The 15,000-nt window shown below is 44.5% G+C and overlaps 1 protein-coding gene across 1 annotated transcript in view; it reads right to left on the minus strand.

The window, feature by feature from the left end:
* Positions 1-11,298, minus strand: part of LOC138864829 (streptococcal hemagglutinin-like) — a 13,315-nt gene extending 2,017 nt beyond the window's left edge. The window contains exons 1-6 of the mRNA XM_070133437.1: positions 11,121-11,298; positions 10,025-10,915; positions 9,201-9,467; positions 8,897-8,971; positions 8,256-8,579; positions 572-802 (exon numbers count right to left, since the gene is read on the minus strand). Coding sequence (XP_069989538.1) covers positions 572-802; positions 8,256-8,579; positions 8,897-8,971; positions 9,201-9,467; positions 10,025-10,915; positions 11,121-11,298 — 1,966 coding nt within the window. The remainder of the gene's footprint in view (positions 1-571; positions 803-8,255; positions 8,580-8,896; positions 8,972-9,200; positions 9,468-10,024; positions 10,916-11,120) is intronic.
* Between the last annotated feature and the right edge of the window lie 3,702 nt (positions 11,299-15,000).

A 15,000-nucleotide genomic window follows, 5' to 3' on the forward strand; every position in this document is an offset into this window, starting at 1 on the left:
TAGTAGTAGTATTAGTGCAGCGTGGTAGTAGTATTGGTAGTGCAGCGTGGTAGTGGTAGTAGTGGTAGTACGCGTGGTAGTAGTAGTAGTGGTGCCGCGTAGTAGTAGTGGTGGTATTAATTGCCGCGTAGTAGTAGTAGTATTGGTACGACGTAGCAGTAGTAGTATTAATTACGCAGTAGTAGTAGTAGTATTAGTACCGCGTAGTAGTAGTAGTATTAGTACCGCGTGGCAATGAAGTAGTATTGAGTACCGCGTAGTAGTAGTAGAAGTATTAGTACCGCGTGGTAGTGGTAGTAGTATTGAGTACGGCGTAGTAGTAGTAATATAGTAATTAGTACAGCGTGGTATTGGTAGTAGTATTAGTGCAGCGTAGTAGTAGTAGTAGTATTGGTACCGCGTAGTAGTAGTGGTAGTATTAGTTGCAGCGTAGTAGTAGTATTAGTGAGTACCCCATTAGTAGTGAGCGTAGTATTAATTGCAGTACGCGTAGTAGTAGTAGTAGTAGTACGCAGCGTAGTATTGGTAATGAAGTAGTGCAGCAGCAGTAGTAGTAGTAGTATGGTGGTACCCGGCGTGGTGGTAGTAGTAGTGTTAATTGCGGCGTGGTAGTGGTGGTATTGGTACGGCGTGGTAGTAGTGAGTATTGGTGCGGCGTTGGCAGTAGTAGTATTGGTGCGGCGTGGTGGTATTGGTAGTATAGTGCAGTACGTGGTAGTAGTGGCTGAGTATTGGTGCAGCGTGGTAGCGGTAAACATATTATTGATGCGGCGTGGTGGTAGTGGTGAGTATTGGTGCGGCGCTGGTGGTGAAGTGGTATTAGTTGCGGTAGTGGTAGTGGTATTGGTGCGGTGCAGTGGTAGTGGTATTAGTATTGGTACGGCGTGGTAGTAGGTAGTATTAGTGCCGTGGTGGTATTGGTATTGGTGCAGCGTAGTAGTGGTAGTATTAATTGCAGCGTGGTAGTAGTAGTGGTAATTGCAGCGTGGTAGTAGTGAAATGGTAGTGCCCGGCGTGGTAGTAGTATTGGTATTATGCCGGCGTGGCAGTAATGGTATTAGTACACATTATGCAGTAGTAGTAGTAAGTGCAGCGTGGTAGTAGTGGTATACCTGGTGCAGCGTGGCAGTAGTGGTGGTACGGCGTGGTAGTAGTAGTGGTAGTGCATTAGTAGTAGTATTAGTATTGGTACGGCGTGGCAGTATTGATGACATTAGTAGTAGTAGTGGTATTGGTACCCGGTAGCAGTAGTAGTATTAGTACGCGTGGTAGTAGTAGTAGTATTGCGGCGTAGTGGTAGTAGTATTAATTGCAGTAGTAGTAGTATTAGTACGGCGTGGCAGTAGTGGTAATTGTACGGCGTGGTAGTAGTAGTGGTAGGTACGTGGTAGTAGTAGTAGTAGTATTGCGTACGCGTGGTAGTGGTAGTGGTACTTAGTACGCGTGGCAGTAGTGAGTATTAGTGCGGCGTGGTAGTAGTAGTAGTATTAATTGCAGCGTGGCGATGATAGTATTAGTGCAGCGTAGTAGTAGTAGTAGTATTATTGAGTACGGCGTGGTAGTGGTAGTATTAATTGCAGCAGTAGTGAGTAGTAGTGAAAGTAGTATTGTACAGCGTGGCAATGGTAGTATTAGTACAGCGTATTGGTAGTAGTATTAATTACCTAGCGTAGTAGTAGTAGTAGTATTAGTTGCAGCGTGAAGTAGTAGTAGTATTAGTGCAGCGTGGCAATGGTGGTATTGGTATGGCGTGGTAGTAGTAGTGAGTATTAATTGTAGCGTGGTAGTAGTAGTATTAGTATTAGTGCGGCGTGGTAGTAGTAGTAGTATTAGTATTAATTACCCGGCATTAGTAGTAGTAGTATTGTGAGTATTGGTACGCGTAGTAGTAGTAGTAGTAGTATTAATTGTACCCGGCGTATTAGTAGTAGTATTGGTACGCAGTAGTAGTAATTAGTGCGGCGTGGTAGTAGTAGTAGTATTAAATGCCCGGCAGTAGTGACAAAGTATTAATTGCGTGGTAGTAGTGAGTATTAATTGCGGCAGTGAAGTAGTAGTAGTAGTATTAGTACGTGCGTAGTAGTAGTAGTAGTAGTATTAGTACCTAGCATTAGTAGTAGTAGTAGTATTAATTACCCGGCGTGGTAGTAGTAGTAGTATTTAGTGCCAGCGTATTAGTAATAGTAGTATTAGTACCGGTATTAGTAGTAGTAGTAGTATTTGATACCCGTAGTAGTAGTAGTAGTATTAATTACCAGCGTAGTAGTAGTAGTAGTATTAGTACTAGTAGTAGTAGTAATATTAGTACGCGTAGTAGTAGTAGTAGTATTAGTACGCGTAGTAGTAGTAGTAGTATTAGTACCTGGCGTAGTAGTAGTAGTAGTATTAGTGTGCCGCGTAGTGGTAGTGGTGGTATTGGTGCTGTGTGGTAGTAGTAGTGGTAATTGCAGTGCGTAGTGGTAGTAGTATTAGTGCAGTACGGTATTATTAGTAGTAGTATTAATTGCGGCGTGGTGGTAGTAATGAAGTAATTATTGGTACGGCGTGGTAGTAGTAGTATTGGTACGCGGCATGGTAAAGTATGTATTGTGGTATTAATTGCAGCGTAGTAGTAGTAGTATTGGTACGGCGTATTGGTAGTAGTAGTAGTAATTACAGCGTGAAACAGTAGTAGTAGTATTAGCGGCAGTAGTAGTAGTATTAGTACGGCGTAGTAGTAGTAGTAGTGCTGGCGTAGTAGTAGTAGTATTAATTACCCAGCGTATTAGTAGTATTAATTGTAGTACAGCGTGAGTATTAGTAGTATTAGTACCCAGCGTAGTAGTAGTAATGTATTAAAATTACCGGCGTGGTATTAGTAGTAGTATTAATTGCAGCGTGGTAGTAAATGAAGTATTGGTATTAGTACCATTAATGGTAGTAGTATTAGTACAGTAGTAGTAGAAGTAGTAATAGTACCAGCGTAGTAGTAGTAGTAGTATTAGTGCAGTAGTAGTAGTAGTATTAGTACGTAGTAGTAGTAGTAGTAATTGCAGCGTGGTAGTAGTAGTATTGGTACCAGTAGTAGTAGTAGTAGTAGGTACCAGCGTGGTAGTAGTAGAAGTAGTTGTACAGCGTGGTAGTATTGAGTATTAGTGCAGTAGTAGTAAGTAGTACGCGTGGTAGTAGTAGTAGTATTAATTACCCGGTAGTAGTAGTAGTAGTATTAGTACGGCGTAAGTAGTAAAGTAGTAATTGTACTGGCAGTAGTAGTAGGAGTAGTATTAATTGCGGCGTATTAGTAGTAGTAGTGGTACTGGCGTGCTAGTAGTAGTAGTAGTAGTACGTAGTAGTTAGTAGTATTAATTGCAGTAGTAGTAGTAGTATTAGTACGTAGTAGTAGTGAAGTATTAATTGCAGCGTGGTAGTAGTAGTAGTAGTACGGCGTAGTAGTAGTAGTAGTAATTAGTACGCAGTAGTAGTAGAAGTGACAATAGTACGTAGTAGTAGGCGTGGTAGTATTAGTGCAGTAGTAGTGATAGTATTGGTACGCAGTGGTAGTAGTAAGTAATTGTAGTACGCGTATTTAGTAGTAGTAGTAGTATTAATTACGGCGTAGTGGTAGTAGTAGTAGCAGCGTGCTGTGGCTAAATAGTAGTAGTGCCGGTACGTAGTGGTAGTAGTAGTAGGTATTAGTACCCGGCGTAGTAGTGGTAGTAGTATTAATTGCAGCGTGGTAGTAGTGGTAGTAGTATTAGTACCGTAGCAGTAGTAGTATTAGTACGGCGTGGTAATATTGAGTATTAATTACGCGTAGCAGTAGTAGTAGTACAGCGTGGTAGTAATTGCAGCGTGGTAGTAGTAGTAGTAATTGCAGCGTGGTGGTGGTATTGGTATTGGTTACCCGGCGTGGCAGTAGTAGTGAGTATTAGTTACGGCGTGGTAGTAGTATTGGTATTGGTACGGCGTATTAGTAGTAGTGGTATTAGTGCCGGCGTGGTAAAGTGGTAGTAGTGGTGCAGCGTGGTAGTAGTAGTAGTGTTAATTGCATTATTAGTAGTAGTAGTAATAAGTCACCCGCGTTAGTACGTGGTAGCAATGGTAAGTATTGGTACAGTGCTTATTAGTAGTATTAATATTGAGTCCGTAGTAGTAGTAACCGTATTAAATTATACGCGTGGCGACATTGGTAGTATTAGTACCGGCGTGGTAGTAGTGGTAGTATTAGTGCAGTAACGATAGTAGTATTAGTACGCGTAGTAGTAGTAGTATTAATTGCAGCGTAGTAGTAGTAGTAGTATTAGTGCAGTAGTAGTAGTAGTATTAGTGCAGTAGTAGTAGTAGTAGTATTAGTACGTAGCAGTAGTAGTATTAGTACAGCGTAGTAGTAGTAGTATTAGTACGTAGTAGTATTAATGTGAGTACACAGCGTGGTAGTATTAGTATTAGTACGTGCGTGGTAGTGGTAGTAGTTGCAGTAGTGTGCAGCGTGGTAAGCTGGTATTAGTATTGCCGCGTGGCAATAGTTGAGTATTGGTACGTGGTAGTAATTGAAGTAGTATTAGTGCAGCGTGGTAGTAGTAGTATTAGTACGTGGCAGTAGTAGTATTAATTGCAGCGTGAAGCTAGTAGTAAGTATTAATTGCAGTAGTAGTACGTGGTAGTAGTAGTATTGGTACGCGTGGTAGTAGTGGTATTGGTTGCAGCGTGGCAGTAGTAGTAGTATTAGTACGGCAGTGGTAGTAGTGGTAAGTATTAGTGCGGCGTGGTAGCGTAGTGAGTATTGGTACCGTGTATTGGTAGTAGTATTAGTACCGGCGTGGTAATTGTGGTGGTATTAGTGCAGCGTAGCAGTAGTAGTATTGGTACGGCAGTGGTAGTAGTGGTATTAAAATTCCCGGCGTGGCAGTGGTAGTAGTATTGAGTACGCGTGGTAGTAGTAGTATTGGTACCGGCGTGGCAGTAGTAGTGAGTAATTACGTAGCCGCGGTAAAGTAGTAGTATTAGTAGCGGCAGTGGTAGTAAGTAGTGAATGGTACACAGCGTGGTAGTAGTGAGTAGTATTAATTAGCCTGGCATTAGTAGTAAGTAGTAGTATTAATTGCAGCGTGGTAGTAGTAGTAGTATTAGTGCAGCATTGGTAGTAGTAGTATTAGTTGCAGCGTAGTAACTTGATAGTAGTATTAGTGCAGCGTGGTAGTATTAAAGTATTAGTGCAGCGTAGTAGTAGTAATATTAGTTGCAGCGTAGTAGTAGTAGTACGGCGTGGTAGTAGTGGTATTGGTACCGGCGTAGTAGCAGTAGTGAGTATTAATTACCCGGTATTACGTGAAAGTAGTATTGGTACGGCGTGGTAGTAGTAGTAGTATTAATTGCAGCGTAGTAGTAGTAGTAGTAATTACCCGGCGTAGTAGTAGTAGTGGTATTAATTGCAGTGCGTAGTAGTAGTAGTGAGTATTAATTACGCGTAGTAGTAGTGAGTATTGGTACCGGCGTGGCAGTGGTGGTATTAATTACCTGGCAGCGTGGCAGTAGTAGTAGCAATATTGGTACGTGGCGTGGTAGTATTAGTACCGGTAGTAGTAGTAGTATTAATTACCGCGTAGCAGTGGTAGTATTAATGCAGCGTAGTATTGGTGCCAGGCATTGGTAGTGGTGGTAGTGAGGTACGCGTGGTAAGTAGTAGTATTAATTGCAGTAGTAGTAGTAGTAGTGGTATTGCAGCGTGGTGGTAGTGGTAGTATTAGTGCAGCGTGGTAGTGGTAGTATTAGTACGTGGTGGTAGTAGTAATTGCTGTACGCGTGGTAGTAGTGAGTATTAATTGCAGTGGTAGTGGTATTAGTAGTGGGTAGTGGTAGTAGTAGTATTGGTGCAGTAGTGGTACGCGTGGTAGTAGTAGTAGTAGTACGGCAGTAGTACGTAGTATTAGTGGTGTGCAGTAGTAGTAGTAGTATTAGTACCGCGTAGTAGTAGTAGTAGTAGTACCGCGTAGTAGTAGTAGTATTAGTACCGCGTAGTAGTAGTAGTAGTAGTACCGCGTAGTAGTAGTAGTAGTAGTACCGCGTAGTAGTAGTAGTAGTAGTACCGCGTAGTAGTAGTAGTAGTAGTACCGCGTAGTAGTAGTAGTATTAGTACCGCGTAGTAGTAGTAGTATTAGTACCGCGTAGTAGTAGTAGTAGTAGTACCGCGTAGTAGTAGTAGTATTAGTACCGCGTAGTAGTAGTAGTAGTAGTACCGCGTAGTAGTAGTAGTAGTATTAGTACCGCGTAGTAGTAGTAGTATTAGTACCGCGTAGTAGTAGTAGTAGTATTAGTACCGCGTAGTAGTAGTAGTATTAGTACCGCGTAGTAGTAGTAGTAGTAGTACCGCGTAGTAGTAGTAGTAGTATTAGTACCGCGTAGTAGTAGTAGTATTAGTACCGCGTAGTAGTAGTAGTATTAGTACCGCGTAGTAGTAGTAGTAGTATTAGTACCGCGTAGTAGTAGTAGTAGTATTAGTACCGCGTAGTAGTAGTAGTAGTATTAGTACCGCGTAGTAGTAGTAGTATTAGTACCGCGTAGTAGTAGTAGTAGTATTAGTACCGCGTAGTAGTAGTAGTAGTATTAGTACCGCGTAGTAGTAGTAGTATTAGTACCGCGTAGTAGTAGTAGTAGTATTAGTACCGCGTAGTAGTAGTAGTATTAGTACCGCGTAGTAGTAGTAGTAGTATTAGTACCGCGTAGTAGTAGTAGTAGTAGTACCGCGTAGTAGTAGTAGTAGTATTAGTACCGCGTAGTAGTAGTAGTATTAGTACCGCGTAGTAGTAGTAGTAGTAGTACCGCGTAGTAGTAGTAGTATTAGTACCGCGTAGTAGTAGTAGTAGTAGTACCGCGTAGTAGTAGTAGTAGTATTAGTACCGCGTAGTAGTAGTAGTATTAGTACCGCGTAGTAGTAGTAGTAGTAGTACCGCGTAGTAGTAGTAGTAGTATTAGTACCGCGTAGTAGTAGTAGTATTAGTACCGCGTAGTAGTAGTAGTAGTATTAGTACCGCGTAGTAGTAGTAGTAGTAGTACCGCGTAGTAGTAGTAGTAGTATTAGTACCGCGTAGTAGTAGTAGTAGTAGTACCGCGTAGTAGTAGTAGTATTAGTACCGCGTAGTAGTAGTAGTATTAGTACCGCGTAGTAGTAGTAGTAGTAGTACCGCGTAGTAGTAGTAGTAGTATTAGTACCGCGTAGTAGTAGTAGTATTAGTACCGCGTAGTAGTAGTAGTAGTATTAGTACCGCGTAGTAGTAGTAGTATTAGTACCGCGTAGTAGTAGTAGTAGTAGTACCGCGTAGTAGTAGTAGTAGTATTAGTACCGCGTAGTAGTAGTAGTATTAGTACCGCGTAGTAGTAGTAGTAGTATTAGTACCGCGTAGTAGTAGTAGTATTAGTACCGCGTAGTAGTAGTAGTAGTATTAGTACCGCGTAGTAGTAGTAGTATTAGTACCGCGTAGTAGTAGTAGTAGTAGTAGTACCGCGTAGTAGTAGTAGTAGTATTAGTACCGCGTAGTAGTAGTAGTATTAGTACCGCGTAGTAGTAGTAGTAGTATTAGTACCGCGTAGTAGTAGTAGTATTAGTACCGCGTAGTAGTAGTAGTAGTATTAGTACCGCGTAGTAGTAGTAGTAGTAGTACCGCGTAGTAGTAGTAGTATTAGTACCGCGTAGTAGTAGTAATATTAGTACCGCGTAGTAGTAGTAGTAGTAGTACCGCGTAGTAGTAGTAGTAGTATTAGTACCGCGTAGTAGTAGTAGTATTAGTACCGCGTAGTAGTAGTAGTAGTATTAGTACCGCGTAGCAGTAGTAGTATTAGTACCGCGTAGTAGTAGTAGTAGTATTAGTACCGCGTAGTAGTAGTAGTAGTATTAGTACCGCGTAGCAGTAGTAGTATTAGTACCGCGTAGTAGTAGTAGTAGTAGTAGTACCGCGTAGTAGTAGTAGTATTAGTACCGCGTAGTAGTAGTAGTAGTATTAGTACCGCGTAGTAGTAGTAGTAGTAGTACCGCGTAGTAGTAGTAGTATTAGTACCGCGTAGTAGTAGTAGTAGTAGTACCGCGTAGTAGTAGTAGTAGTAGTACCGCGTAGTAGTAGTAGTATTAGTACCGCGTAGTAGTAGTAGTATTAGTACCGTGGCAGAAGTGGCGGCGATTGAGTCAGCGGATATGCTACCGATTGCAGCCGCAGGTTTGATAATGAGTTTCATGACAAATGCGATTAAACGCGATGGGGAATGACAGATAATGTGATAAAGACCGAAATAGGGCGTAGGCTGCGAGGAAAGTTTTGGGAGAGTGTGGTTGACAGAGAGCGTGGCTGCGTGGTTGACATGTTGACAGAGAGCGTGGCTGACATGTTGACAGAGAGTGTGGCTGCGTGGTAGACATGTTGACAGAGAGCGTGGCCGCGTGGTAGACATGTTGACAGAGAGCGTGGCTGACACGTTGACAGAGAGCGTGGCTGCGTGGTAGACATGTTGACAGAGAGCGTGGCTGACATGTTGACAGAGAGTGTGGCTGCGTGGTAGACATGTTGACAGAGAGCGTGGCCGCGTGGTAGACATGTTGACAGAGAGCGTGGCTGACATGTTGACAGAGAGCGTGGCTGCGTGGTTGACATGTTGACAGAGAGCGTGGCTGACATGTTGACAGAGAGCGTGGCTGCGTGGTAGACATGTTGACAGAGAGCGTGGCTGACATGTTGACAGAGAGCGTGGCCGCGTGGTTGACATGTTGACAGAGAGCGTGGCCGCGTGGTTGACATGTTGACAGAGAGCGTGGCTGACATGTTGACAGAGAGCGTGGCTGCGTGGTAGACATGTTGACAGAGAGCGTGGCTGACACGTTGACAGAGAGCGTGGCTGCGTGGTAGACATGTTGACAGAGAGCGTGGCTGACACGTTGACAGAGAGCGTGGCTGCGTGGTAGACATGTTGACAGAGAGCGTGGCTGACATGTTGACAGAGAGTGTGGCTGCGTGGTAGACATGTTGACAGAGAGTGTGGCTGACATGTTGACAGAGAGCGTGGCTGCGTGGTAGACATGTTGACAGAGAGCGTGGCTGACATGTTGACAGAGAGCGTGGCTGCGTGGTAGACATGTTGACAGAGAGCGTGGCTGACATGTTGACAGAGAGCGTGGCTGCGTGGTAGACATGTTGACAGAGAGCGTGGCTGACACGTTGACAGAGAGCGTGGCTGACATGTTGACAGAGAGTGTGGCCGCGTGGTAGACATGTTGACAGAGAGCGTGGCTGACATGTTGACAGAGAGCGTGGCTGACATGTTGACAGAGAGCGTGGCTGCGTGGTAGACATGTTGACAGAGAGTGTGGCCGCGTGGTAGACATGTTGACAGAGAGCGTGGCTGACACGTTGACAGAGAGCGTGGCTGACATGTTGACAGAGAGTGTGGCCGCGTGGTAGACATGTTGACAGAGAGCGTGGCTGACACGTTGACAGAGAGCGTGGCTGCGTGGTAGACATGTTGACAGAGAGCGTGGCTGACATGTTGACAGAGAGCGTGGCTGCGTGGTAGACATGTTGACAGAGAGCGTGGCCGCGTGGTAGACATGTTGACAGAGAGCGTGGCTGACATGTTGACAGAGAGCGTGGCCGCGTGGTTGACATGTTGACAGAGAGCGTGGCTGACATGTTGACAGAGAGCGTGGCTGCGTGGTTGACATGTTGACAGAGAGCGTGGCTGACATGTTGACAGAGAGCGTGGCCGCGTGGTTGACATGTTGACAGAGAGCGTGGCCGCGTGGTTGACATGTTGACAGAGAGCGTGGCTGACATGTTGACAGAGAGCGTGGCTGCGTGGTAGACATGTTGACAGAGAGCGTGGCTGACACGTTGACAGAGAGCGTGGCTGCGTGGTAGACATGTTGACAGAGAGCGTGGCTGACACGTTGACAGAGAGCGTGGCTGCGTGGTAGACATGTTGACAGAGAGCGTGGCTGACACGTTGACAGAGAGCGTGGCTGCGTGGTAGACATGTTGACAGAGAGCGTGGCTGACATGTTGACAGAGAGCGTGGCTGCGTGGTAGACATGTTGACAGAGAGTGTGGCCGCGTGGTAGACATGTTGACAGAGAGCGTGGCTGACACGTTGACAGAGAGCGTGGCTGACATGTTGACAGAGAGTGTGGCCGCGTGGTAGACATGTTGACAGAGAGCGTGGCTGACATGTTGACAGAGAGCGTGGCTGACACGTTGACAGAGAGCGTGGCTGCGTGGTTGACATGTTGACAGAGAGTGTGGCCGCGTGGTAGACATGTTGACAGAGAGCGTGGCTGACACGTTGACAGAGAGCGTGGCTGACATGTTGACAGAGAGCGTGGCTGCGTGGTAGACATGTTGACAGAGAGTGTGGCCGCGTGGTAGACATGTTGACAGAGAGCGTGGCTGACATGTTGACAGAGAGTGTGGCCGCGTGGTAGACATGTTGACAGAGAGCGTGGCTGACATGTTGACAGAGAGTGTGGCTGCGTGGTAGACATGTTGACAGAGAGTGTGGCCGCGTGGTAGACATGTTGACAGAGAGCGTGGCTGACACGTTGACAGAGAGCGTGGCTGCGTGGTTGACATGTTGACAGAGAGTGTGGCCGCGTGGTAGACATGTTGACAGAGAGCGTGGCTGACATGTTGACAGAGAGCGTGGCTGACATGTTGACAGAGAGCGTGGCTGCGTGGTAGACATGTTGACAGAGAGTGTGGCCGCGTGGTAGACATGTTGACAGAGAGCGTGGCTGACATGTTGACAGAGAGTGTGGCCGCGTGGTAGACATGTTGACAGAGAGCGTGGCTGACATGTTGACAGAGAGTGTGGCTGCGTGGTAGACATGTTGACAGAGAGTGTGGCCGCGTGGTAGACATGTTGACAGAGAGCGTGGCTGACACGTTGACAGAGAGCGTGGCTGCGTGGTTGACATGTTGACAGAGAGCGTGGCTGACATGTTGACAGAGAGCGTGGCTGCGTGGTAGACATGTTGACAGAGAGCGTGGCTGACATGTTGACAGAGAGCGTGGCTGCGTGGTAGACATGTTGACAGAGAGCGTGGCTGACATGTTGACAGAGAGCGTGGCTGCGTGGTAGACATGTTGACAGAGAGCGTGGCTGACATGTTGACAGAGAGTGTGGCCGCGTGGTAGACATGTTGACAGAGAGCGTGGCTGACATGTTGACAGAGAGCGTGGCTGACATGTTGACAGAGAGTGTGGCCGCGTGGTAGACATGTTGACAGAGAGCGTGGCCGCGTGGTTGACATGTTGACAGAGAGCGTGGCTGCGTGGTTGACATGTTGACAGAGAGCGTGGCTGCGTGGTTGACATGTTGACAGAGAGCGTGGCTGCGTGGTTGACATGTTGACAGAGAGCGTGGCTGCGTGGTTGACATGTTGACAGAGAGCGTGGCTGCGTGGTTGACATGTTGACAGAGAGCGTGGTTGACATGTTGACAGAGAGCGTGGCTGCGTGGTTGACATGTTGACAGAGAGCGTGGCTGCGTGGTTGACATGTTGACAGAGAGCGTGGCTGCGTGGTTGACATGTTGACAGAGAGCGTGGCCGCGTGGTTGACATGTTGACAGAGAGCGTGGCTGCGTGGTTGACATGTTGACAGAGAGCGTGGCTGCGTGGTTGACATGTTGACAGAGAGCGTGGCTGCGTGGTTGACATGTTGACAGAGAGCGTGGCTGCGTGGTTGACATGTTGACAGAGAGCGTGGCTGCGTGGTTGACATGTTGACAGAGAGCGTGGCTGCGTGGTTGACATGTTGACAGAGAGCGTGGCTGCGTGGTTGACATGTTGACAGAGAGCGTGGCTGACATGTTGACAGAGAGCGTGGCTGCGTGGTTGACATGTTGACAGAGAGCGTGGCTGCGTGGTTGACATGTTGACAGAGAGCGTGGCTGCGTGGTTGACATGTTGACAGAGAGCGTGGCCGCGTGGTTGACATGTTGACAGAGAGCGTGGCTGCGTGGTTGACATGTTGACAGAGAGCGTGGCCGCGTGTTAGACATGTTGACAGAGAGCGTGGCTGACATGTTGACAGAGAGCGTGGCCGCGTGTTAGACATGTTGACAGAGAGCGTGGCTGACATGTTGACAGAGAGCGTGGCCGCGTGGTAGACATGTTGCTTAGATTTTTTTGACTTTGACACGTTTATTGAGACAAAAGAAAATCTACATCTCAAAAGGGGTGAGGTAACATAGGTTATCCTCACCCTTATCTTAATAACTCCCTGTGCGGGCTCACAATTCATATACAAAACTTAGGTATAATGATATTTAAAAATAAATACAACACTTAGATTATAAAGAATTGCAAGAATTACAAGAATTTAGAGTTATTGGCTTACATATTGGTAAGGTGATATAACACTCCCACCCTCATATGTTATAAGTACATATAATATATATATATATATATATATATATATATATATATATATATATATATATATATATATATATATAATATGTTATAAGTACACCCTCATACAGATAAGTCCCCGCAGCGTACGTCTAAAAAGGGGCCATTTAAATTACAGAATATTTGCGCATATTCATATATGTTGCGTGATACTAAAATACGTTCTGGTGATCAAATGAAGTCAAACATGCAAGAGTGAAGATATAGTGACTAGGTGTGGATATAAAGAAGAGAGGAGGAGAGGGAGATAAGGTGGGAGGCCTATATAGGAAATGTCACTTGACCGACACAGGAAATTATTCCAAGAACAGCAATCGTAAATGATACTCGATATACAGAGAAAAAATAAAGACATAACATATTCCTTAACCCATCAAACGCTCCATTAACGAAAAGAAAACAAACAAAAGATGGAAATCAAATGAATAAACGAACGAAAACAGATTAAAAACAACCATTCCAAAAGATGGGAATCAAATAAATAAACGAACGAAAACAAATTAAAAACAACCATTCCTAAAGATGGGAATCAAACAAATAAACGAACGAAAACAGATTAAAAACAACCATTCCTAAAGATGGGAATCAAACAAATAAACGAACAAAAGCAAATTAACAACAACCATTCCAAAAGATGGGAATCAAATAAATAAACGAACGAAAACAGTAAAAAAAAAAAAAAAAAAAAAAAAAACATTCCAAACGTATTTCAGAAACGAGGTGTGGTGGCCTGGCGGAGCGAGGGCGGGAGAGCGCGCGCGGAGAGACCAGTTCCCCCGCTGTCACTGAGGGAGGCGGTCGTACTTGCGATCGATTAAATTGTTTCAAGGGATAAGTTGAACTGGAGACTGACTGTCTGGGGCTGATGGCGTAACCGTGGAGCGAAGGCGTGCCACAATGTCAGGATGTGTCATACCAGACTGGAATTTATGAGTGTGTTGCATTGCATATCTCCGGGTTGCATCGGCGTGTCTGTTTATTCAGGGGAAGGATGATGGGTTTGGGAGAAACGGAATGGGAGAGAGAGAGAGAGAGAATGGAGAAGAATTAAGAAGGGAAGATATAAAAATCTGAAGCGATTTAATGCATTTACGTGAGAATTATCAACACGTGATAAAAAGGGATAACAATAAAAAGGATAATAATAACATTAAGACAAGCAAGAATGAAAATTAAGAACGGAAATACATACGCGTGAATACATTTAATATTCTTACATGAGAATTGCCAACATATAACAAAAATGAAAATGACAAAAGAAGAAATATAAATAAAGGGGATTTCGCAAAACATGGAAGAAACAGGATTAAAAAGAAAAAAACAAAGAATCAACAAGAAAAATAAATACGTCTAGAATAGTTTAATGAAATTACGTGAGAATAATCACCATGAACTAAAAACAACAACAAAATAAACTAAACAGATAATTTGTCGCATTTGCTGGAAGAAAGAGAACGAAAGACAAAAAAATAATTAAAAAAAGGGAAAATTCACACGAAAATACATCCACAATAATTCAACATATTGCCTTAAGAATTCTTACTATACAATGAAAATGATAAAACATCAAAAACAACACAAAACAAAATGAAAAACAGACAAGGACATCCCCATGACATAGCAGAATTGAAACCTACCTCCTTTCCTCCCTTTCTCCCTCCCTCCGTCCCTCCTCCCTCCCTCTCCCTCCTTCCTCCCTCCCTCCCTCCCTCCCCCTCCCTCCCTCTCTCTCTCTCCCTCCCTCCCTCCCTCCTCCCTCCCCCTCCCTCCCTCCCTCCCCTGTCCCTCCCCCTCCCTCCCTCCCCCCCTCCCTCCGTCCCTCCCTCAACGCAGCAGTGGATAAGGGTCACGCTATAACAGATAGGGTTATACTCAGCTGTCCGTATGAGGGACAAATACCCTTATAACTCGACATGACAGATACCTGACATGTAATCACAGAAGACATGGCTAACGCTGAGGCCGTCGGAAGGATTCTGGGATTAAGAATAGGATATACATGTATGCGATGCTAACGTAGAGAAGGTCGTAGATCTATAGGTGTGCGGAGGAAGGAGGATTCGTGAACTTTTGTTGTTTATAGGTTTCGAATCTATGTTTAAAGAGTTGGATTCTTTATGTTAAAAAAAAGAGGGTGAGAGGTGAAAGGTATTTAAATCGATGTTTGTGATTTGTTTTCTTTTAGTTGTATTGCTAAATAATATGAACATTAGGCTAGGAAGTATTTTTTTTTTTCTCTTACTTCCTCTCTCTTCCTCTCTCTCTCTCTCTCTCTCTCTCTCTCTCTCTCTCTCTCTCTCTCTCTCTCCCCCTCTCACTCTCTCTCACTCTCTCTCACTCCCTCTTTCTATCTCTTTCTCTTTCTTTCTCTTTCTCGCTTTCCAATAATCTGTCTATCTATTTGTCATTAGATCTACTTATCTATCTACCTATCTATAAATCTGTTTATCTAGCAATCCATCTATCTGTCTATCTTTCCCTTATCTATTTTTCTATCTATCTGACAGGATTTTCTTTTTCTCTTTTTCTTTTTTTGGCGGGAAAATCATAAACAGAATACAATCAAAAAG

This window comes from Penaeus vannamei, chromosome 18, assembly GCF_042767895.1.
Source record: "Penaeus vannamei isolate JL-2024 chromosome 18, ASM4276789v1, whole genome shotgun sequence".
NCBI classification, from domain to species: domain Eukaryota; kingdom Metazoa; phylum Arthropoda; class Malacostraca; order Decapoda; family Penaeidae; genus Penaeus; species Penaeus vannamei.